The sequence below is a fragment of the Cyprinodon tularosa genome, unplaced genomic scaffold (genome assembly GCF_016077235.1).
Source record: "Cyprinodon tularosa strain WSP-4 unplaced genomic scaffold, ASM1607723v1 ctg612, whole genome shotgun sequence".
Taxonomy (NCBI): Eukaryota; Metazoa; Chordata; class Actinopteri; order Cyprinodontiformes; family Cyprinodontidae; genus Cyprinodon; species Cyprinodon tularosa.
The window spans coordinates 311,751-338,053 of record NW_024039355.1 but is presented as its reverse complement, the minus strand read 5'-3'; the positions used below and the strand labels follow the sequence as shown (position 1 = coordinate 338,053).

At 39.7% G+C, this 26,303-nt stretch overlaps 1 protein-coding gene and 1 gene segment (V, D, J or C); both read left to right on the top strand.

Annotated features, from left to right (window-relative positions):
- Positions 1-14,647: 14,647 nt before the first annotated feature.
- On the top strand, positions 14,648-15,491 carry LOC119798167. The segment is given in 2 exon segments: positions 14,648-14,791; positions 15,076-15,491. Coding segments are annotated over 2 exon segments (459 nt in total).
- A 9,151-nt stretch (positions 15,492-24,642) lies between these two features.
- On the top strand, positions 24,643-26,169 carry LOC119798171. Its single transcript, XM_038307528.1, has 2 exons — positions 24,643-25,156; positions 25,791-26,169. The coding sequence occupies exons 1-2, from the start codon at positions 24,720-24,722 to the stop codon at positions 25,972-25,974; spliced, it is 621 nt and encodes a 206-aa protein (XP_038163456.1). The 5' UTR covers positions 24,643-24,719; the 3' UTR covers positions 25,975-26,169.
- Positions 26,170-26,303: the final 134 nt, after the last annotated feature.

Sequence of the window (26,303 nt, the reverse complement as noted above, 5' to 3'; positions counted from 1 at the left end):
ACAAGTCAATAACAAATATTTCAATACAAGAAGAAATATCACAACTCCTGCTTTTGAAAAATAAAATTAAATGCACAGGCTGGAACAAAGTATAAAATAAAATAAAATAAATAAAAATAAATAAAATAATAATAGTAGTTAAAGTAAATTAATCAGTGGGGACTACCAACTGAAATTCTTCAATTAACTCAAACAATTTAATTGCATTTAAATTCTGCATCTTTCTCAGACATCTTTTGAAAAGGGAAAGTTCATTTTTGAGAGCAGAGATTGGGAGGGAGCATTTTGCATAGCGACATTTATGGATATAATACTTTGTTACAATTATTAGAATATTGATTAAAAATTCCAAATTTTTTTTTCTTTAATGGATAAACCGAATTGAATGTTTTGCCAGGAAATAAAATCTAAATTTATTGTTTTAGTTTTTGGGAATATATACAAACTATGCTCTAATTTCTAGATACCAATCTGTTTTTACTATAATTTAATTTGACAAACCGGGTCTTCTCTACATTCTTTTTTCTGTTTGGTGCGATTGCAATAGCGGGTCTTGATCTGGACGGACCGGAGGGGAGCAAAAAATAGCTCAGCTCCGTATTTTGACGGTGAAGGACGGAGAAGACGTACGTGGGCGGTGACGAGCGGAGGATGTGGAACAGCTCTCATTGATTTACATGACAGACAAGTAATACAGATAGTAGGATGGACATTTTATTAGAAATAAATCATACACTGTTCAGAATACGAAACATGGGGCTGATAGTTACATTTGTGTGGGTTCCAGCACATATTGGGGTGGAAGGAAACGAGAGGGCAGATAAAATGGCAAAAAGGGCAATTAAACATTCTATTAGTTTTATAGTTAAAATAAGTAAATCAGAAGGAAAGAGTATTATTAAAGAGAAACTTATGGAAATTTGGCAAAAAAGGTGGGATGAAGATAAAACAGGAAGATGGTTTTATAAAATTCAGAAGATGGTAGGAGAAAGAAGAAATGGAAGAAGAAATAGAAAGGATGAAAGAGTGATAACAAGGTTAAGATTTGGTCATACAGGACTTAATCATACACTTTTTAAAATACAAAAACATAAAACGGGCAAATGTGATTTCTGTGATAAATATGAAACCATAGAACATGTTATATTAGAATGTCATAAATATGAAAAAGAGAGAAGATATATGAGAAGAGAGTTTGAAGACATTAAGGAGAAGGTTAATTTATTAGATATACTGAGGAAAAATTTAGGGAGTAAACACATACAAATAATTATTCGATTTCTAAAGAAAACGAAATTATTCCATAGAATTTAATTATAGTAAGTGTGTTTGTGAGTGAAGGAATGATATACAAAGCTGTGCACAAATATGTTTATATTTTTAAGTGTGAATGTGTGAATGTATGTTTAGAAGAAGTTAGGGTAGAATGTATCAGGATCAATATTTAAACCATCACGAACCACACTCCATACCAGTAAGTGGCGGTAATGCTACTAACAGTTTGTTGCCAACCGCCATAAAACTCGACAAGAAGAAGAAGAAGACAGACAAGTACTCCGTACGTGAGCGGGGCGGAGCGCTGACGGAGTATGTGGAATCTGGGGGTAAAGGAGGACAAATACACGTCCGGCTGGGTGCAGCGCCGGACGCCGGACAGTGCAATGAAAATCCGGACTGTCCGCCCTAAAGCCGGACATCTGGCCACCCTATCTGCAGTCGAGCAACTTTGCGGGATATATACGAACTCGAGGAAGAGAAGACGGGTGCACAACGCCACGCTAGCGGTAAATATATGTTCGATTACTGGTAGCTATGCTAAAAGCAGCCTAGCTTAGCTAGGCAAGCTAAAGAGGGCCTAGCCTAGCTAGGTAAGCTAAAAGCAGCCTAGCCTAAAGCTTTACTAAAGTGTATTTTTTGTGATTCACAGGAAGCATTATGCCGTCTTAACAACTCGGAGACTAATTGCAGGCGCTATGAACCGGCAGGGGTAAGGTTTAAAGAATATGCTTTCATTTTGCGGTAAAAGGACATGGATACGGATGGATACCGACCATAGCTGTATTTTTTTTTTTCACAGACTACAGTCGCCTCACAATGAGGCGGTGACCTCCTATTTGCTCGGATTTGCACGATGTTGATAAAGACGACATTGTGTGTAAGTGACTTGTTTTAATGTTTTCTCCTTCCTTGTTACTGTGACTTGCGTTTGATTTTTTTAATTCATACCACTCTCATTTAATTGTTTTCCAGCTGCCTGTAAGACGTATTATGAAACGGTATGCAGGAGCTTCAGATACACGCTGCTGGCCAGCACGCTGCGTGCGGAGGCCGCCAGGCTATCTGCTCGGAGTAGGGCCAGACGAAAGAGGGTAAGACTTTATTTGGTGACTATTTTTCGGGTGCATTGATAGATGTGTTGTGTCCATATGCAGTGCGCTGATTCATGTTTTTTTTTTTCAGCTGCTGAAGGCGAGGCAGAGTGTGCTGGCAGATGAGGAAGTGGAACTCTGTAAGTCCGCCACCGTCGACCTCATGTCCGACGAAGAAGATGGCGTCGTCGGCGGTGTCTCTGGATGGATTGTACGGTCGCCGCCATTTCGTAGGCCGGATCTCACTGAACTCTGTGTTAAGCTGCAGTCCCGGTTAGAAGCGATGTCGAAGAACAGGGCCACGCACAGTAGGCGTCTGCACATCGGACCTGCCTCGGAGGGAATGCTGCCTGTTACCTCCAACCCCGAGGAAGCAAACGGACCGTTCACGGAGTTGTAATTTTTAGATAGGCATGTGTTTGGATACGCGTTGTATATAGTTGTGTGTGTTTTAATAAAGCTCTTTCTTTGCATAAACAGCTTCCTGGCAAATCTTCATTTCCTGTATAAATTCATTCATGTCCTTGATGGTAGCATAATAATTGTGTAGTAGTGTAGGATAACATAAATACACAGCATATGAATGAATAAATATATGAATGAATAAATATATGAATGAATAAATATATGAATATATATATATATATGAATGAATAAATATATATATATATATATATGAATAAATATATATATGTAAATATATATATATGCCAACCAATCACGAGCGACTTCACTTGTTTAAAAAGAAGTGGTTCCGTCCAATACTCAGTAAGAAAATTAAAGCCTGGCGTGGCCACGTGTGGTTTTGCTGCCAATCACGAGCGATTTTACTTGTTTGAGAATAGTGGTTTCAGCCAATACTGAGTAGGTTATTCAAGCCAGACCTGGCCAGCCGCGCGGGTTTGCTGCATTCATATGCTAATTAGGGCCATTAGTACAGCTGATCGCTCTCCACCTACGTCACTGTCCGTTTCCGACAATTTGTGGCACGACAAACGCGGACAAGCACGGGTTGCAAATTGTCGGAAACTGACGAAAATCAGGCAGATCTGCGGGAGTTTACGGGGGTTTACGGGGACGAAAATCTCACTTTTCATGCAGTGCTCCTCACTGATGAAGATGGTTGAACTCAGAGCAATCATTGCTTTTATATATTGTCACCAAAGTCTTAAACAACACAAATGAAAGTTACCAAATTTGTTGCTCGTAATTTTTTGGAAGAATGCCCCAAGCATTAAACTGTCTTTTTTCCTCCTCTTCCCTCTGTTCATTCTATCAAGTTAGTGTTTTTTTTTATTTCGTCCGACTAGGGAATTTACTGTTCAGCAGCATGGACAGCAGTAGCAGAGAGTCCAGGTGGAAATTAAACTGGAAATCTACCTATCTTTAGTCTGTAGATAATGATACTCATTCGGTCTTTGTTACAGTTGTCGTCGAAAAATTTAGATTTCTCTTCTATTATATATTAATTTATCCTATTTACTCTCTATAAAAGTTTTCACTCAGTCTGTTTCACCTGCAAGGCCACACCATTCTCTGCAGGATGGTGTTTGTAGACCAGACATAGCTTCTTCCCTTAACAAATCAAATTCTTTCTCAAGGTTTATTCATAACATGTTACTGTTTAACCAAAGTGTCTGTAATTTGTTTTGACTCTGACTATTTTTCCATTGTTGTAAGTAAGGGGGGACGAACGCTGCTCTAGCACAACAGGGCAGAAAGTTGTGCCATTAGGGCTGTATGATGAACTGTTCCCTCTTTGCAAAGATATGAATAAATGTGCCGACTGAGTTTAAAATGATGGCTAGATGAGAGGAGAGTTCAAAGAAACTCTCAGCTCCAGAGAGAAATGGGTTAAAATTAGAAGTAAAAAAGTAGTGTTTAAACCTGATACTAAACATATTTACACTGTATTATATTTTACACTGACACTATACTAAGTAATAATGAATTTTCATTTCAATGTCGCTATTAAAGAAAAAAAACTCTAAACTCTTACAGGAAATTAATAACTCATAGCTAAACAAAAAAAACTATTAAATTATTACAGAATGAAAGTAATTAGGGCAGTAAAATAATTTACTTTTAAAATGGAGGAATTAGCTTAAAATTAAATCACAAAAAACAAAATAAAATTGAGAGTAGTATGTTGATGAGAAAAGTATGTGGTGAGACGGAAAGGTGACTTAAAGTGGCTGAAGGATGAAGCGGGGCGACTGACGAGACAATATTCCTTTTTTGAAAAAGGCTTTTTCTATTATATGGTAAAGATGAACAACTTTATTTATTCATTTATTTTTTCGTTTGAAACATTGAAACTCTTCCTTAAACTAAGCATTGTTTTTTTTTTTTTTACTCCCTGCCCTTAAAACCTATACTCCCTGAGCAGAACCACACCTTGTGAAATTCAGACCTGGAGGAGTTGCACCCCCTCCCATCAGCCCCAGCCCCACCCCCCTCCCTATCACAGCAACCGGATGGAAATGATGAGTTAAAATATGAAGAAAACAAGACAAAAGGATTTTCATCTGCTCTAAACTCCTAATAATCTGCTCTGACCCTAATAACTCACCTGAGCTGCAACCTGCTCCCCAATGTGTGTGTGTGCAAGAACCATGAGGACAGAGACACTAGGGAATTTTTTTTTTTGTGGGGAAACAAGGAGGAGGTGCACCAAAAATAAATCTTTCCTTCTCTCCAGTGCTTAATTGATGAAACAATTGTCGTTTGAGAAGTCGCTAACCTGTTTGGACTGAGGTGGGGGGGCTCCAGGACTGAAACCGCCTGGAGGCAGCAGTCAGTAAAGGGTAAAGTGATCGACCATATATTTTATTTTATTTTCCATTTCCATAGACTTCCAACTATGCAAGAAAAGCTTGATAAGTTTCTCGTTTAGATTACTTTCTGCATCTTGCAATGAAGAAAATGCTGCTGACAGACTGACTTTCTTGACACGACTTATCTGTGGGAAAATTAGAATGATAAAGTAGGGCCTGGTTGGCTTTCACTAAAGATGATTATGTTAGAGTCAGTATAATCATTTCTGATCAAATTAGAACCAACCTTAAAAATCTAAACAAAAAATTATATTTTTAAAAGAAAGAAACTCAGCAGCAACTACCTTTTCCTATGTCGGCTTCAGGACTGGAAAACAAAAAGTTTATTATCAGGCCTGTGGTTGTTTAAAAACAGGACGGGTCTCGTTTTGTTTTTAAACAACCACAGGCTTGATAATTAATGTTTTGTTTTCATTGTGTCTACTTTGTAAGTAGACACAATGAGGTAGGCATTAGCATGAAGCATCTTACCCAAGGACCCACAGTGGCATCTCACGAAGGTGAACTTCCCCCTGAGCAAGCCAGCTAGGTTTTCTAAGTTCCTTCAAAAAAGATGTTGATAAAACCAGAATTACAAATAAAATAAAAGTATTTTCTTCCTGTTATTGTAAAAATAACATATTTAAGTAATTTTATCGTACAAAAGAACACAGTGTGGCAAAGTACAAAATGGAGGGGCAAGGTGGGATTTGATCCCAGAGAATCCCAGGTGGAATTCATACATGCATAACAGTCAGCCAGAGGGATATCCTCGTGGCCAAGTAGCCAGGACATATGTTCCCTCTGAGGGATAGACAAGAGCACATTGTCACAAAAGAAAGTCCAACATTTTTTTTAAAAGAAAAATATCTGATTAATGTTACTGTTTCATGGTGGATTTCGGCCCACAGTCAGGGTTACATAAATGATACCACCAGGATAACCTTCATGCTGTCTATGCAGGACGTCCAACCATAAACTTTGTGGAATGACAATCCTATTTTGCTCCAAAAACAGTAACTCACCTCTGATGTGGTAGAAGAAAGGACTGGTTCCAACTGACCCACTGCTAGCTCTGCATCTGCTTGTGGTTCATGTGCTATATGGCTGAATTTTGTATTAGACACAGGTAAAGCTGAACATGTTTAAGTAGCACGCCAACTCATCTGCTGTAGTTCTCAGTGTTCTCAAGAGGTTCTTGTGCACCAGGCACGATAAGCTGTTTCCTGTGTCATACACTGTTCAAAAAAAATTTAAGGAACACTTTGAAAACACATCAGATCTTGATGGTGAGAAAAACATGCTGTTTATTTATAGTGATATGGACTGAGTGATGTGTTAGGAACAACAGGATGCCACCTCACTTGATGGTAATGAACATTATCAACCTACAGAGGGCTGAATTGAAAGTCACCCCAAAAATTACAGTGAAAAAATGATGCGGCAGGCTAGTCCATTTTGCTGAAATGTCATTGCTGCAATTTAGTAATTTTTATGGCCCCCACGTGCGTGTATGCATGCCTGACAACGTCTGGGTGCAGTCAGGGTGCCGTTGTCTAGCCTGTATAAGTCTGTGCTTCCCTCCATGGATATGCCTCCCCAGACCATCACTGACCAAACCGCTCATGCTGAACAATGTTACAAGCAGCATAACATTCTCCAAGGCTTCTCCAGATCCTTTCACGTCTGTCACATGTGCTCAGGGTGAAACTGCTCTCATCTGTGAAAAGCACAGGGCACCAGTGGCGGACCTGCCAATTCCAGTGTTTTGTGGCAAATGCCAATCAAGCTCCACGGTGCCGGGCAGTGAGCACAGAGCCCATTAGAGGATGTCAGGCCCTCAGGCCACCAAAGCAGCTGAAACTGATTAACTGCTACTTACCTGACCAAATCAATATCCCAGAAGTTTAATTAACTTGATGCTAGACTCTGATTACAAAGTGTTCCTTTAATTTTTTTGAGTAGTGTATATCATATATTTTTCCACTAAACAAAAGGCAGGCCAAAACCTTAACTCTGAAACTTTTAAAGCCAAAAAAAATAATAATTTGAGCGACGGAATGCTCTGTTTCTGTCATTGACAGAAATGTGGAAGAAATGTAGATTCAGTGGGGATTTTAGGCCCAAAATCCTTTAAGGATTTGAGGATAAGTATACATCTGCATCATAAACCTGTCCCCAATTTCAGTAGGACATATTTTTACATCATTTATGAAAATAAAACTTATTTTCAACCTTTGTTGGTCCTAAATGTGGTCCTGACCAGGTTAAGTTCACCAAGTAAATTGGAGTAATCAAGTTAAACTAAATAAGGACAAAAGAGTGTCACAATTTTGTGTAGGTGAGAGTGATATTCAGGCAGACGCAGTAATGTTTGAAGAGTATACTGAAGTGGTGAATAATGGCAGATGAAGCAGATTTAAAGTTACTGTCTTGGCAGAGGAATGCTAGTTTGCAGTAGTGAACAAAGAACCAAGAGATTTAGATGCTGACAGAATCAATGGGCCGTGTGGACCGGAGAACCACCAGAACAGGCAAGAAAGCAGATGAAACTCACAGAGGAACAGGTAGCACTGGAGCATAGAGATAAAGACAACCTCAACTAGAAGAATTCAGCTGGAAGGGTACAAAGGATCCAGTATTGAAGGAAACATGCATAAGTGCAGCATACAGACACAGTGAGATGTTCTAACAGAGATGAGTAGGAAGAGGCAGGTATAAGTAGGCTGGTTAACAGGTGAGCTAAGTGGGAACAGGTGGAGATAATCTAGAGGGGGGGGCTGGAGGCAGACTGAGCTGTTATGATAACTGCTGGTGGCTGAATAGTGACAGGCGGAACAGAAAAAGTGCATAAGTCCAAATCCAAATTAAACAGAACCATAACTATGACAAAGAGACCAGATAAGTGGCTGACTACAGCATGACTTAAAGAGAGTTTTGTCCTTTAGTGTGTGCACACGCTCTTTTCTCTGCTCCCTGCTTGCTTACACTTTCTGGTCCTTTTATCTTCTTTTTATCTCTTAACCAAAACTACAGAAAGTTGGATTTAGTTATTTGAATTATTTTCTTTTATTTCTTTTTAAATATTTTTATTTATTTATTAATTTTTTTCTTCCCCGAAGTGGATATGGAGAAGAACCACCCGATTCAAAGGATGCCTACCTTCAGCACAGACGACTTTGACAAGCTTCTACAGAAAATAGCTGTCATGGAGCTGAAAATCCACCAACTTGAAGTAAACTATGATGTAAACGCCGCGTATGGTAATGAAACAACGCTGCCTGTGATTCCGAACGGGGACCACCAGCCCAGCAACTCGGCAAACAAACAGTTCCCAGAGGAAAAGGAGAATCCCTGGACCACTCTGGGTGCTAGACCAAAGGATCAACGAACCCACCTAGACACAGAAAACTGGCCGACACCACAGAGAGATATCCCAAAAAAAGTGAAACAAAAACGGGATGTTCTCACAACAAATGATAGGAGTAAACCTGCTGGAAATATTGGAATTCCGTTACAAAACAGATTTGCTCCACTTCAAGATGAGACCCAGAAGGATCACAAAGACAATCAAAGGTATGTCAACAATCTTCACTCTAAGCTACCAGAGAAAAAACAAGCCACAGGGCCAAGGACCCTGATATTATGCAGTGGATCTATACGTGGGATTAAACATTTCTGTAACAAGAAAAACACAGAGGTGTTGATTTATACCCCTTTGAACTATGGCCTGGTGTCTACTGTAACAGACATTCTTCCAGAGATCATGAAAAAACGCCCGACCTTGGAAAAACTCATCATACAAGCTGAACCTTTTGGGCAACGCAGCCGGAGAAAATCAGAAATACTGAAAGAGGTTTTAACTTTCATTCCGCTAAATTTTAGTTGTTTTTTTTAAAAATGTCAAGGTTTTCCAGGGGGCCCCCTCACGTCCCCAAATTAATTGTGGAGATAAAAATTTTTTCCCCAGGGGTTCTGATTTTTAAACAAATGGCGGGAAATGCAACATGCAAACAAACAACTGTAACTTTCAAGAAAATTTTAAAACATTTTTTGGGGAGGGGAAACCCTTTTTTTTTCAACAAGATGGTTTCTCTTTAAATAGGTCAGGGACGAAACGGCTGTATAAAACCCATTTCTATTCTTGAACCATGCACCTTTAAAGCTTTTTTTCCCCAAAACAAAGTAAAACCCATCCCTAAACAAACGATAACCCCAGTAAACCCGAACAAGCCAAGATAAAGATGGCCAAAAAAGATGACACAGAAAAGCCAACATCAAAACTACATAGGATTCATCCCAGATCTAAACAGGACAAAAAAGGACCCCCTTTTAAAATTTACCAAAAACCTCCATCCCCACAGACACCAGCCCAGACTGAAACCCAAATTTCCCCCTCCCCCCCCCCCCACAAAGCCCAATTTTTTCCTTTTCGGGAAATTTTTCCCTCATAACATGAAAAAGTTTTAAAGTTTGGGCCTACATTGACATCCCCCTCCACAAAGCCTTTCCCGAAACCCCCCAGTTTAATGTAAAAAAAAACCAGCATCTTCTAAAAGCAGCAGACCCCCAGATCCTCCTCAACAATCAGGGAAACTTCGGGAAACCTTCGGGAAAAAACTTCCCTTGATAAAACCCGGGGGCCCCTGGCAAAAAGCTTATCAGACATAACATTTTCCCCACATCAGCTTGGGGTTTTACACTGGACTTATGGAATATCTGTGATGATACGTGCAGAAATAAAAAAAACAAAAGGGGAACAAACAAACAGCCCACTTAAAATCAAAAAACTTCCAGATCACCCTGCTACAGAGACAACATCAACCACTAATTCAAATAAATTTGGCTTTTTTTAAAACCTTTAATCTCTGTCAGGAAAACCCCTTTTTAAATTTAAATTTGACTTTTTTTATTGACAAATAATTTTTGATTTTTTTTTTTTAAAACAGAAACGGGGTTCCCAGGATTTTAAATGAAGCACAAATTCTTTTGGGAAACGCCCTCCTCCAAAAACTAAAATTTTTCTTTCCCGAGAGGCAGCCCGCAAAGGGGTTGGAGGATGGCAACATTTTTTAAAATGACTCCCGAAGGGAAAAAGGTTTTTTTGGGGAAAAATTTTTTGACTCTTTTAAAACTTTTTGGCTCTGCAGGAAAAGAGCCCCGGTCCGAACTATGTTTCAAAATTTTTTTACAGGCCCCCCTAATCCCCCGTCAAATTTTTTAAAAATGTTTTTAGTGACCTCCTGTCTTGATTGCGTTGATTATGACTGTTTAATTTTTGGGGGGAGATTTTAATTTTACTTGACAACCCTAAAGACAAATTGCAAAAGAACGTGTGAACACATTAGAAACTTTGGTTTAATTCAACATTTAAAAAACCCCAACACAAAAACCCGGGACTTCACATATTGCCAAAAGTATTTGCTCACCTGCCTTGACTCACATATGAGCTTAAGTGACATCCCGTTCCTAATCCATAGGGTTCAATATGACGTCGGTCCACCCTTTGCAGCTAGAACAGCTTCAACTCTTCTGGGAAGGCTGTCCACAAGGTTTAGGAGTGTGTTTATGGGAATTTTTGACCATTCTTCCAGAAGCGCATTTGTGAGGTCCACACTGATGTTGGACGAGAAGGCCTGGCTCTCAGTCTCCGCTCTAATTCATCCCAAAGGTGTTCTATCGGGTTGAGGTCAGGACTCTGTGCAGGCCAGTCAAGTTCATCCACACCAGACTCTGTCATCCATGTCTTTATGGACCTTGCTTTGTGCACTGGTGCACAGTCATGTTGGAAGAGGAAGGGGCCAGCTCCAAACTGTTCCCACAAAGTTGGGAGCATGGAATTGTCCAAAATGTCTTGGGATGCTGAAGCATTCAGAGTTCCTTTCACTGGAACTAAGGGGCCAAGCCCAGCTCCTGAAAAACAACCCCACACCATAATCCCCCCTCCACCAAACTTTACACTTGGCACAATGCAGTCAGACAAGAACCTTTCCCCCTGGAAAAACCCCCAAAAACCCAGCCCCCGTCCATCAATTCCCAATGGAGAACCCGCGATTCTTCATTTCCAGAGAACGCGTCTCCACTGCCTAGATCCATGGCGGCGTGCTTTACCCCACCGCATCCGACGCTTTGCATTCCCACTTGGTGATGAAATGGTTTGGATGCAGCTGCTCAAAACCCAGGGAAACCCATTCCATAAAGCTCCCTGCGCACTGTTCTTGAGCTAATCTGGGGCCAAAATAAAAATTTTTGGGGGGTCTTTAGTGATTGACTCGCAGAAATTTGGGGCGCCCCTTTTCCCGCACAAATGCGCGTCAGCATCCGCTGACCCCCGTTTCCGTAAAGTTTACGTGGCCTACCACTTCGGGGCCGATTTTCCCTTGTCTTTTCCCAAACACTTCCATTTTCTTATAAAAACAGCTGACATTTTGACTGGGGAAAATATTTGGGAGCGGGGGAAATTTTCCCCCGACGGGAAATTTGTTGCACAGGGGCATCCTTAAACATTTTCCACGCTGGAATTCACTGAGTTTCCCTGAGACGCCCCATTTTTTTAAACAAATTTTGTAAAAACAGCCCGGGCATCCCTTTAGGGGGTTTTTAATTTATACACCGGGGCCCAAAGGAAGGATTGGAACACCGTTTCCCAAAAATTTTGGAGGGGTGAAAAAATACTTTTGGAAATTTATAGTGAATTTTAGACTTGATCACCCAAAAAAGGGTCTGAAAAAATTTCCCTAAAGTCACGTTACTGATGTTCCCCCAAATCCGATCATTTTTTCCGTTACCTTTGAGGGCATCATTTCCAGTGACTCATTTAGCCAAAGGGACATCATAAGAAAATGCACCTTTAAGGAAAATGCCACAGAAACTTTTATTCAAGCTTACTCTGCTACTTCAACCTTGGGGTGCAACTCAGTAGAAGAGCTAGTAGATAACTTTCAGTCTAAAGTCTCAGACATCATTAGCTGCATTGCTCCAATTAAAGTGAAAGTCTTTTCCGGTAAGAAAAAATCTCCTTGGAGAAGTGCTCCAGCAGTTAGAAGTGAAAAAAGGGAGTGTCGTAAAGCTGAACGCAGGTGGAGAAAGACGAAACTCCAGGTTCACTATGACATCTATAAAGAGAGACTTTACAGATATAGCTTACAACTGAAAAATGCAAGAGAATCTTTCTTCTCTGAAATCATTAACAAGAACATTAATAATACTCGTGCTTTATTTGCCACAGTCGACAAGCTAACAAATCCTCCTGTGTCCGTGGCTCCTGGACTCCACTCCACCCGGGCCTGCAATGAATCTGCTAATTTCTTTACTGAGAAAATCCTAAAGATCAGAGGATCAGTTTATACATCCATATCAAGTTCAGTACCAAAGTTGTCTCCAACTGGAATTGATCTTGACCAAATGTCCCAATTCAGCCAAATAAACTATAAAAGCTTAGAGGAAATCATTCAGCAGCTAAGTTCCTCCTCCTGCTGCCTTGATCTTCTACCCACAGCTTTCTTTAAGAAAGTTTTACCTGTCATAACGTCTGATTTGACTCAGATAATAAACACGTCCCTTCCGTCAGGTGTTTTCCCGCAGTCCCTAAAAACAGCAAATATCAAACCACTGCTGAAAAAGAACAGTTTAGACAAACTACTACTCCAGAACTACAGGCCCATATCAAACCTCCCCTTTATCAGTAAGATTATAGAAAAAGCAGTGTTTCAACAGTTAAACACTTTCTTAGATATGACCAGCCACTTTGACGTGTTCCAGTCAGGTTTCCGTGCTCACCACAGTACAGAGACCGCCCTTATCAAGGTGCTTAATGACATCCGTATAAATACAGACTGCGGAAGAACCACAGTGCTGGTACTATTGGACCTCAGTGCAGCATTTGATACTGTCGATCACTCCATCCTGTTAGAGCACCTGGAAAACTGGGTCGGCCTCTCTGGTACAGCTCTCAACTGGTTTAAATCCTACTTAAAGGACAGGGACTTTTTTGTGTCAGTAGGCAACTTTACATCAGAGATGACAAAAATCACATGTGGGGTTCCCCAAGGGTCCATCCTGGGTCCCCTCCTATTCAATATCTACATGCTCCCTCTGGCTCAGTTAATAAAAAACAACAACATCAGCTACCATAACTATGCAGACGACACACAGCTTTACATCACCATGTCACCAGGTGACTATGAACCAATTCAAGCACTGAGGAAATGCTTAGAAGAAATCAATGCCTGGATGTGCCATAATTTTCTTCAACTGAATAAAAACCAAACTGAAGTAATAATCTTTGGACCAATAGAGGAGAGATCTAAAGTTAGCACACAGCTTCAGTCGCTTCAGCTAGTAACCACTGATCAGGCCCGAAGTCTAGGTGTAGAGCTGGATTCAGACTTGAACCTCCAAAAGCATTTAAAGACAATTACAAGGTGGGCTCTCTATCACCTGAAGAACATTTCCAGGATTAAAGGACTAATGTCTCAGCATGATCTGGAAAAACTAATCCATGCGTTTATTTTTAGTCGAATTGATTACTGCAACGGTGTTTTCACAGGTCTGCCTAAAAAGTGGATCAGACAGCTGCAGCTGATCCAGAACGCTGCTGCCCGTGTCCTCACTAAGACTAAGAAAGTAGAGCACATCACCCCAGTTCTAAAGTCCTTCCACTGGCTCCCTGTATCTCAGAGAATAGACTTTAAAATACTTCTGTTAGTCTATAAATCTCTGAATGGCTTAGCACCTAAATACATCACAGACTTGCTATCAGTGTATCAACCCTCCAGACCACTCAGGTCTTCTGGCTCCAGCCTGCTCTGCAGACCTAGAACCAGAACTAAACATGGAGAAGCAGCATTTAGTTCCTATGCTCCACTTATCTGGAACAAACTTCCAGAAAACTGTAAAAGTGCGGAAAGCCTGAGTTCCTTTAAATCAAGACTAAAAACACATTTGTTTAGGATTGCCTTCGACTGTTCCAGTTAAACAATTCAACAAAAACATGTTTTCTTTAATCCAACTGTTTTTAATATTCTTTTTTTGTTTCTGCATTTTTAATTTTATTTTATTTGTTTTTTATTTTTTCCTACTTGCTTTGATTCAATGTTTTATCTTCCTGTATTTTAATCATGTAAAGCACTTTGCATTGTCTTTGTACTGAATTGTGCTATACAAATAAATTTGCCTTGCCTTGCCTTGCCTTGCCTTGCCTTGCCTTGCCTTAAAAACTAAGCCAGTTTTAAGTGAAACCTGTCAGGTCTGACTGTATCTGACCCACCAACAAGCTGCTGTAGTCCTGGTTATTGACATTCTATAAATGAATATCAGAGACAGAACTCCTAACTACTAAACAACAAATTAAACTCAGCAAAGCTGTTATATGCTAAATGCCACTGTTCAGCTTCACCTTTTATCTCCACCAGAGGGCGCCATCATCCAGTAGGCGGAGCTCTCCTTGTGCTCTGTGTTCCAGCATTGTGTCAATAATAAGTGTTGCTGTGAAGAGAACAATAGTCAGACTGAATGTTGAACATCAGCTAGTTTCTCCTGCTGATTTAAACCTTGTTGGACAGATGGAACATTGGCTGTGGATTATTCTAGCTGCTCTTTTCTTTGGTAAGATAGAAAGCTCAACATGTTTCCTCTTCAATCACTTGAACACATTACTGAGCTCTACATGAAGAGCTTTAATGTTCATTCTACAGAAAATCAGAGCAGATCATTTCTGCTGCCATTTGTTACCTTGTAGAAACACCTGATATGGTTCAAAGTGACAATGATCAGAGAAAATGACATCTATTCTACATGGAATAGAAGTCTTTAAAGCTGCTGATTGTTCTCCTTTAATCAATCATCTTTATTGATTCATCTCTTCCTCTGCATGTTCTGTTCTTCCTCAGAGTGTAAAGGAGACTCAGTGACGCAGACAGAAGGACATGTTGCTGCTGCTCAAGGAGAATCTGTGACTCTGGGATGTGAATACCAGACCAGCTCTTTATCACCTACCTTGTTCTGGTACAAAGTGGAAGACAATGGTTATCCAAAGTACATGCTAAAGGGATTCCCAACAGGAGGAGAAAATTCTCCACATTTCAATGACAGATTCAATGCTGTCCTCAACAGTAAAAATAAATCCTTTAATCTGACGATCCAGGATCTCCGTCTGTCAGACTCTGCTGTGTACTACTGTGCTCTGCAGCCCACAGTGACAGGAAACACCAGAACTCTGCACAAGAACCTGAAATATTCCACTATATCCACAAGAGGAAATTGTGTAACCTATGACATATACAGAAGTACATTTTTACTGTCTTAATTTGTATTTATTTTTATATGGTAGCCAAAGTTATGACCTATAAAGTCTTTAAATATTTTGTTTTGCTACATGATATTACTCAAATAATGTAGCTTCTGTCCAATATTTCTGTTTCACTTTCATTGTTAAGTGCAGTTGGAAAACCAAAGTGGTGCTATTGGAAAAAAAATAAACACCAGTCCTTTTCACTGCATGAAAAGTGAGATTTTCGTCCCCGTAAACCCCCGTAAACTCCCGCAGATCTGCCTGATTTTCGTCAGTTTCCGACAATTTGCAACCCGTGCTTGTCCGCGTTTGTCGTGCCACAAATTGTCGGAAACGGACAGTGACGTAGGTGGAGAGCGATCAGCTGTACTAATGGCCCTAATTAGCATATGAATGCAGCAAACCCGCGCGGCTGGCCAGGTCTGGCTTGAATAACCTACTCAGTATTGGCTGAAACCACTATTCTCAAACAAATGAAATCGCTCGTGATTGGCAGCAAAACCACACGTGGCCACGCCAGGCTTTAATTTTCTTACTGAGTATTGGACGGAACCACTTCTTTTTAAACAAGTGAAGTCGCTCGTGATTGGTTGGCATATATATATATTTACATATATATATTTATTCATATATATATATTTATTCATTCATATATATATATTTATTCATTCATATGCTGTGTATTTATATTATCCTACACTACTACACAATTATTATGCTACCATCAAGGACATGAATGAATTTATACAGGAAATGAACATTTGCCAGGAAGCTGTTTATGCAAAGAAAGAGCTTTATTAAAACACACACAACTATATACAACGCGTATCCAAACACATGCGTATCTAAAAATTACAACTCCGTGAACGGTCCGTTTGCTTCCTCGGGGTTGGAGGTAACTGGCAGCATTCCCTCCGAGGCAGGTCCGATGTGCAGACGCCTACTGTGCGTGGCCCTGTACTTCAGCATCGCTTCTAACCAGGACTGCAGCTTAACACAGAGTTCAGTGAGATCCGGCCTACGAAATGGCGGCGACCGTACAATCCATCCAGAGACACCGCCGACGACGCCATCTTCTTCGTCGGACCTGAGGTCGACGGTGGCGGACTTCCAGAGTTCCACTTCCTCATCTGCCAGCACACTCTGCCTCGCCTTCAGCAGCTGAAAAAAAAAACAATGAATCAGCGCACTGCATACGGACACAACACATCTATCAATGCACCTGAAAAATAGTCACCAAATAAAGTCTTACCCTCTTTCGTCTGGCCCGACTCCGAGCAGATAGCCTGGCGGCCTCCGCACGCAGCGTGCTGGCTAGCAACGTGTATCTGAAGCTCCTGCATACCGTCTCATAATACGTCTTACAGGCAGCTGGAAAACAATTAAATGAGAGTGGTATGAATAAAAAAATAAAAAAAATCAAACGCAAGTCACAGTAACAAGGAAGGAGAAAACATTAAAACAAGTCACTTACACACAATGTCGTCTTTATCAACATCGTGCAAATCCGAGCAAATAGGAGGTCACCGCCTCATTGTGAGGCGACTGTAGTCTGTGAAAAAAAAAAAAAAAGTACAGCTATGGTCGGTATCCATCCGTATCCATGTCCTTTTACCGCAGAATGAAAGCATATTCTTTAAACCTTACCCCTGCCGGTTCATAGCGCCTGCAATTAGTCTCCGAGTTGTTAAGACGGCATAATGCTTCCTGTGAATCACAAAAAATACACTTTAGTAAAGCTTTAGGCTAGGCTGCTTTTAGCTTACCTAGCTAGGCTAGGCTGTCTTTAGCTTGCCTAGCTAAGCTAGGCTGCTTTTAGCATAGCTACCAGTAATCGAACATATATTTACCGCTAGCGTGGCGTTGTGCACCCGTCTTCTCTTCCTCGAGTTCGTATATATCCCGCAAAGTTGCTCGACTGCAGATAGGGTGGCCAGATGTCCGGCTTTAGGGCGGACAGTCCGGATTTTCATTGCACTGTCCGGCGTCCGGCGCTGCACCCAGCCGGATGTGTATTTGTCCTCCTTTACCCCCAGATTCCACATACTCCGTCAGCGCTCCGCCCCGCTCACGTACGGAGTACTTGTCTGTCTTCTTCTTCTTCTTGTCGAGTTTTATGGCGGTTGGCAACAAACTGTTAGTAGCATTACCGCCACTTACTGGTATGGAGTGTGGTTCGTGATGGTTTAAATATTGATCCTGATACATTCTACCCTAACTTCTTCTAAACATACATTCACACATTCACACTTAAAAATATAAACATATTTGTGCACAGCTTTGTATATCATTCCTTCACTCACAAACACACTTACTATAATTAAATTCTATGGAATAATTTCGTTTTCTTTAGAAATCGAATAATTATTTGTATGTGTTTACTCTCTAAATTTTTCCTCAGTATATCTAATAAATTAACCTTCTCCTTAATGTCTTCAAACTCTCTTCTCATATATCTTCTCTCTTTTTCATATTTATGACATTCTAATATAACATGTTCTATGGTTTCATATTTATCACAGAAATCACATTTGCCCGTTTTATGTTTTTGTATTTTAAAAAGTGTATGATTAAGTCCTGTATGACCAAATCTTAACCTTGTTATCACTCTTTCATCCTTTCTATTTCTTCTTCCATTTCTTCTTTCTCCTACCATCTTCTGAATTTTATAAAACCATCTTCCTGTTTTATCTTCATCCCACCTTTTTTGCCAAATTTCCATAAGTTTCTCTTTAATAATACTCTTTCCTTCTGATTTACTTATTTTAACTATAAAACTAATAGAATGTTTAATTGCCCTTTTTGCCATTTTATCTGCCCTCTCGTTTCCTTCCGCCCCAATATGTGCTGGAACCCACACAAATGTAACTATCAGCCCCATGTTTCGTATTCTGAACAGTGTATGATTTATTTCTAATAAAATGTCCATCCTACTATCTGTATTACTTGTCTGTCATGTAAATCAATGAGAGCTGTTCCACATCCTCCGCTCGTCACCGCCCACGTACGTCTTCTCCGTCCTTCACCGTCAAAATACGGAGCTGAGCTATTTTTTGCTCCCCTCCGGTCCGTCCAGATCAAGACCCGCTATTGCAATCGCACCAAACAGAAAAAAGAATGGAGAGAAGACCTGGTTTGTCAAATTAAATTATAGTAAAAACAGATTGGTATCTAGAAATTAGAGCATAGTTTGTATATATTCCCAAAAACTAAAATAATAAATTTAGATTTTATTTCCTGGCAAAACATTCAATTCGGTTTATCCATTAAAGAAAAAAAAAATTGGAATTTTTAATCAATATTCTAATAATTGTAACAAAGTATTATATCCATAAATGTCGCTATGCAAAATGCTCCCTCCCAATCTCTGCTCTCAAAAATGAACTTTCCCTTTTCAAAAGATGTCTGAGAAAGATGCAGAATTTAAATGCAATTAAATTGTTTGAGTTAATTGAAGAATTTCAGTTGGTAGTCCCCACTGATTAATTTACTTTAACTACTATTATTATTTTATTTATTTTTATTTATTTTATTTTATTTTATACTTTGTTCCAGCCTGTGCATTTAATTTTCAAAAGCAGGAGTTGTGATATTTCTTCTTGTATTGAAATATTTGTTATTGACTTGTTATTTGAGATTGTTATTGTTTTCTTATATATTCAATAACAAAAAAAAAAAAAAGTGGAAATCTAAAAAAAAAATTAACCATTACAGCCAACTGATTCTGATTAAAACTAATTTTTGAAGTAAATTATTTTGTGTATTTTTTTTACATAACATTTGCATACACAGTAATCTAGCGTACTTTAATTAAATAAATCAATTCAAGCTAAAATGTAAGAGTCTATAATTAGGCTATACTGAGCCTGATCTATTTCTACCATCTATTTGGGGGATATTTATTGCCACACTTTGGGCCACTTAAAACCAATTTAGTATGCTGACCTATGTCCTTATGACCACAGTGTACCAATCTTCTGATGGCTACTTCCAACAGGATAATGCGCCATGTTATAAAGTGAATCATCTCAGAATCATTTCTTGAAACTTTTCCACTTAAGTAATTGTGAATTGAGCATATTGACAGACAACATTTTATTTTTTATCTTAAATGCAAATTAAAAAAAATAATAATTACTGCTCTAAATGTATTGCTCTGTCAGCTAAAGATCTGTTTTGGTCTCTATACTTTAATTAAATAAATCAATTCAAGCTAAAATGTAAGAGGCTATACCTGATCTCTTTGTATCAGAGATTTTCTTACCCAGGGTTGCAGGGGGGGGTAAAACCCCCCCTGCAACCCTGGTTTGCATTTGTATAGCTCACAGCATGTTCATTTACATGTTAAAGCCTCCCCTAGAATTCCATGGGGGGGAGGCATGGGGGGAACACTGCCTAAGAAATTCCACGTCAATTTCTGACAATTTACGGGAGTTTTCGTCGAAGCCTGCAAATTGCCGTATACTGCCGCTAACCTGAAGTTCCACGACAATCTACAGTGCCGTATATTGACGAAAATCCCACTTTTCATGCAGTGTTTTACTTTCCCCTGTGCTTCTGATGACTGAACTTTTCCTATGATTAAAACATTGAAGTTTTAATTTGCTGGTGTGGTCAAATGAAAGAGGCGGCTCCAGATTGGGAGCAGATGTTGACAGAGGAATCTAGAAGGGAGCTAGGGGAAAGCAGAGTGACACAAGAGGGCAACAGAGGGTAAACAAGAAATACCTAAGAAGTCAAATACAATCAAAATTAACTAACATAAAAAAAAGAAAAAAAAAACAATGAAAACTCAAAGAGAAAATGTAAACAGAACTAAAACTATGACAAGCCAGTAGTTTAGAGCTACAGCATGAACCAGCTGCAAGAACTGAGAGAAGACAATGCCAGCCCATAAATAAGCATAGATGCTTGCTAATCCGGAGGATATCGATGATGAAGGAGACTTCAAATTCAAGGGTCTCACAGCAAGACCTTCGGCTTACTGGCCCTTGGGAAGGCGCCATTAAGTCGGAGGACGTATGGAGGTTAGCATGGTCTACTTGTTTTGGATGAAATCACGGTCTTGCTTTCAGATTGAATTTCAAATTGCCTACATGTTTTAAAATTTCTTATACCGTATTTTCACGACTATAAGGCACATATAAACGTCTTTTTTTCCCTCAAAATGTGCAGTGCGCCCTATAGTGTGGTGCGCCCTATGTGTGTTGTTACTGCGGACGTTGCTGAGACCACCATGAGAACGTTAAAGGTGGAAGTGTGGGCGTGGATTCTGTATAAAACAATAAAACTGTTAATCTGTGACTCCATGGGTGCCCATCTCACAGCCGATGTGAAAAACATGGTGAATCAAATGAACGCTGTGCTCGCTGTTATTCCGGGGGTCTGACAAAGGAACTTCAACCGTTCGACATCGGTATGAACCGCCCGTTCAAAGTAAGGCTGCGAGCGGCGTGGGAGCAATGGATGACCGACAGAGACCACAGTTTCAGGATAAGTGGAAGGCAGCGCCGGGCAAGTTACGCCACAGTTTGCGGATGGATTGTAGATGCTTGGACTAACGTGTCTGCTGGCTCTGTTGTTCAAGCTTTTGCAAAAGCCGGCATCATTTCCGAGGAGCCGCCCGGCACGGACAGTGACTCTGACAGCGAAGAAGGGGAAACTGGCATGTCTGATTTAGCGCAGCTGTTTAATTCAGAAACAGAGGATGATGACTTTGACGGGTTTGATTAATACTTTGAATTAAATACATGAATAAAGAACAATCATACTCAGTTTTGCTCCCGTTCTACTTTTAAATACGCAGTAGAGGTATTTAAACGTTATACAGGACATGTATGGGTATATAAAACCCACGCCCTATAATCCGGTGAGACTGCGCCTTTTGGTTGTGAAAATACGGCACTTGTTGGTTTCCTCCCCACCAGCACGTGTTCAGACAAACTCATATTTGTAAGGCAGAATAGTGTCCTTGTCAGCAGCTCTGATCAAATATGATGCAGCATTGTTTTTCCCAACAATGCCATCCAAACCTTGTACAGCACACATGCTTCATGATCAGACAGTTTGCTCCAGAAACTTTTTTACCCTTAAAGCATTCCCATCCTCTGCAGTACATGACCGACTTTATAATGTTTATGTGCAAATTTAAAGACAATATGTTTGCTTGGGAATGTGGGGGTTGAAATTATAGCTCCAGCAATTAATCACATTTTTAATTGTTTAAAGCATGTTATTATGTACTGTATAAGCAATGGATTAGCAATACATAACATTTGTTCAAGAAAAAAATTGACATCTCCAGTATCTCATGTGTTTTCCTCCTTCAATGTGCACAATAACTAACTCTTTTCTATGTAGATCTTTTTGCAAATTGCACCAGGCTGTGCTAAACCTATAGCAGATCATGGAGGAAATGAATCAAAGGATTGACACAGTGCAGAAAGGCCCATCACTTCCACAAGAGGCTCAAGATTTTCACCTAAGAGGGAAAATTCTAACAGCATAATCAGTAAGTCTGCTCTGTGTGCCAATTACTGGCACAATCATTCAGATGCATTATCAGTGGTATTTCACACCATTACTATAGTGCACATAGCACTGTAATTGTTTATTTTTAAAGAAAATTTTACAAATAAAAGTTTATGCTTTAGAATGCAGGAACATTTCATTTAGTAACGATGTCCTCTTGGTGGTCTTTGGAAAGCCAAATGTTTTATTATCTGCTTTAATAAATCTAAATTCCATCATTTAATGGAACCATAGTATAGGAATCGACCATTCCTATACTATGTGCTTTTTTCTGCCAGAGATTCAAATATTCAATTCTGCTATTGGGGAGGACATGCAGTATGAAAGACATGAACAGTGAGAAAGTGTATGTATCTCTTGTTAAATTAATATAGCTTAAAATAACCAGGGAAACTTTAGAAAGCCTCTCTGTTTTTCTGGCACTTTCCCAAGATGTTGAGATTTGCCTGGGCTTAATTTTTTACTAATTTATTACCTGCACTTAATTTCAGAAAAGTGGGATAACTGATTCAGGCTTGAATTAATGCATACCAAGGACTTAGCTTTAGGAAAGCAGAAAAGATAATGGCATTTACAGATTACATTTTCTATCTAATTTATCTCTATCTTTCATGGCAAGTTCAGCATTTGATCGTCTGCAGGAGATTCCATTTGTGTGATTTATATATTATTTCTCTCACTGTGTTGTCATTAGGTATAGTTATGATTAGATTAGCTTAGCTTTGTATTAGGGCTACTGTACATCATTGCACAACAATGAGCCTCCTCAGTAACAGGCTAAATGTATGCACTAAAATGTATATCTTTCCAACACTAGGTTGGGAGGTGCGCTGTCTATAATCTTTCTTGTCCAGCTCTGCTCTTGCAGTTTCAATAAATCTCTTTCTCAGCAGCCCCTCCCCAACCAGTGTTTTTGCCACCCTAAGCAGGGATTAATTGTCTTTGTTCTCCAGGCTTTAGTTTGAATAAAGCAGGGAAAAAGCAAATTGTGCAATGGAACTGTTTTAATGCAAACATGTGCGGTGAAGTGAAAAGTTCTGAAGACAAAAAATTATAAAGATTTGTCATTAAATTGGACTTTCTCTTTTTATTTTGTTTTCCATATCTAGATTAAAACCAACCCCATTTTGGGAAATTCTTGCCCATTTTGCATACCCATATGGAAAAGCAAATAACTTAGGAGCTGTAAGATTGGGTGAGTAGAACCCAGACCAAGCGATATCAGCTTTGAACTTTTGGTATCCGCTTGGAGCGGAGCGCAATGGCTCCACCCGCAGGTATCTGTGTGTCTCGCTAACACAAGCCTGCGATGCGGCAAGGGTGGTCCTGTGGAGCATCCAGCTACAGCGAGGCAAGAGCAGTTCTCAGAGTGCCCACTATCAAACCATTCTCCTCCGACTGAGAGAAAAAAGAGATGCACGAGCTGGCTTCTGACAGGTCTGACCCAGAGTCAAAATGATCCCGAAAATCAGTGCCAGATGCTGCCAGAATTACTGCATTGTCATCCAAAGCAGAGAGTCCCCAACAAATGCTCTGCCCTTGGTCAGGGTCTCCAGTCAGGCTCGTACCACACTTGCCCCTAAGGGACTTTCATCCCCTCCAGCTCAGAAGCAAGATGGGCCACTTGCCTAGATATGCCCTCTGAAACTGTGGAGCTCCTCTTGGTCCTCTTCCGTGGAGGCCCCATAGCCGCTTTGAAGGCCAGCCAAACGAGCATTGCGAAGGGACAGAACAATTAGGGTAGGCAGCATCAGTCTAGGCCTCTTTCAGGCGATCTGGTCCTAAACAAGGATACAAATCATGTCCGTCCTCTAACTGGAGAGGGGCCAAACAAGCTCTGCCGCATGGTGCGTCTAACATCTCATGCTCACGGGGCTAGGTCAGGTCAAGCTGAAATAGCCACTCTTGAAACTTAAGCCAAAGGTCAGAAAATGCCATCTGGGATTCCCAAGCAGCAAAGTTGCAAGGAGAACTATCAAAGCACGGCGATGAAAGTAAAACGCAAGCCCAAAAACGGCTGCTACGTAACAAAATACCGGCAAGCCGAACACAGCTGCACAGTAAACGAAAAGGCAAACTCAAAAAACGGCTGCACTATAAACAAAAAAGCAAACTTGAAAACGGCTGCCTATCAGTAATATAGGAAAGCTCGAAAACGGCTGCCCAATAACTAAAAAAGCAAGCCCGAAAAACTGCTTTTTTAACTAGTTAAGAAGAATAAACTATGTTTTCTTAAAGGAATAGTACACCCAAAACATGATTAGCCTTCATTTTCTACTCACCCCCATGCTGAACAAAACTCTGGAGTACTTTTTTGATATCTCAAATGCATCTGGAGATCTGGGAGGCTTCTTGCTGTCTGCTGACATTCAAATAATGGAGGTCTATGGCGCCCGAGACAGAAAGGTCCAAAAAAGTCCACAAAAACGTGTCAATATTCCTCCATACTGCTCGTCCAATGTAATCCAAGTGTCCTGAGTGGGTAGCATCCATAATTTACTCGAAACGAAGTCATTTAGAACGTTTTAGAGCCTAAACAGTAGTGTATAGGATTTGCTAATAGCGCCCCCATGCGCGCTCACGATTCTACGGAAACCGCGGCAGACCAAACCGGAAGAAAGTGCGCATTCAGCGTCTGCTCTGCCGATAATGCAAGCGTAGAAGAAGAAATGTGCTGTTTACCTGTGCAAAGAAAGAAACAACGAAAGAAAAATGTCTGAGGACTTCAGTGTTGAGGAAGAGCATGAGTTCTTTGCCGAGCCTTTTCTCTATGAACCAGAATACACAGATGACGAACTTAGATACATGGATGAGGCAGCCGCAGCTCAAGCTGAGCCGCAAACACCGTTGTGCTACAGACGTAGAGCGTCAGAAACATGGTGGTGTAAATGTGGAAATTGTCAAGCAATGCCAACAGAAGAGGAGAGCATTTGCTGTGTGGACTGGGACTTGTTGATGCCACCACTGGAGGATCTAAATATCTCCACTGATGAGACCGAGAGCACTAGCCAAAGACTTTGTGTCACCCAAAACACGGATTATCCACCATTACTGACCCGTGGCGTTCTGGAGATGTTTTTCCATGTGCCCAAAATCAATTGGAAAAAGAGGCCAAGACCCGCAGGACCAAACAACACGCTCTCTGCAGAGTAAGTTTTGTGCAACAGGCCTATGCCTTGCTAATAATGTTATTATATATATCATATATATCATATATATCATATATATATATATATATATATGATATATATGATATATATATATATCATATATATCATATATATGATATATATATATATATATATATATATATATATATATATATATATATATATATATATATATATATATATATATATATATATATATATATATGATATATATATGATATATATGATATATATATATATATATCATATATATATATCATATATATATATCATATATATATATATAATATATATATCATATATATATATATTATATATATCATATATATATATATTATATATATCATATATATATATATGATATATATATATATGATATATATATATATATATCATATATATATGTTATATATATATATATGATATATATACATAATGTTAATGGTACTCACTGTGCAGTTTTTTGTATGTGATGCTAGTACTAAAGTCTGTTTACTCAGCATCTTACCCAGGTTGTGTGCTGGATGAGATACTGCTTTCTTTTTCACTTGTATTGCTAAAATAATGGCTCCATTCCCCCCCCCCCCACCCCCCCCCCCCCCCCCCCCCCAGGTCAGTACAGGTTGGTGGCCTACCGTGTGGTACTCGAGTGGATTCTGAAAGGCGAGAGACTTGGCAAGGACAGCAGAAGAGTTTTACCTGCCTGTATTGTTACAAGCATCCGTTCCAGCTACCCTTCACCAGATGGAGTGTATACTGGTTTCAAGGAGGCAGAGGCAGCTTTTGAACAGTTGTAAAGACTATAAACAAATCCTAAGAGACTCTTCCATATTAATTTGTACTACTTCATTGTATTTCATATTTTTTCCCAAATCACAAACCTATACTGCCTCATTATAGATATCATTTCAGAATTTATGTAGCCGATAACTGTAACCTTTCCTGTACTATTGTGTTGTTTTGGAAATAAACAAAATGACTTTGGATGGTAAGAAAAATGTAACTCTGTTCCTTTGATTAAATATTTATTCTAGACCTAAGTGTGAAATGCAGACAAGCCAACCACAAACACATGCCATTTTATTTCAAAATGTCATGTTATAACTATATTAAGTAAAACCCTTAT

Excerpts from the sequence above, each read along its gene's own strand:
- LOC119798171 (XM_038307528.1), top strand. The coding sequence starts at position 24,720 with ATGTCTGAGGACTTCAGTGTTGAGGAAGAGCATGAGTTCTTTGCCGAG. Across the intron at positions 25,157-25,790 it reads AACAACACGCTCTCTGCAGA|TCAGTACAGGTTGGTGGCCT; the intron begins GTAAGTTTTGTG and ends CCCCCCCCCAGG.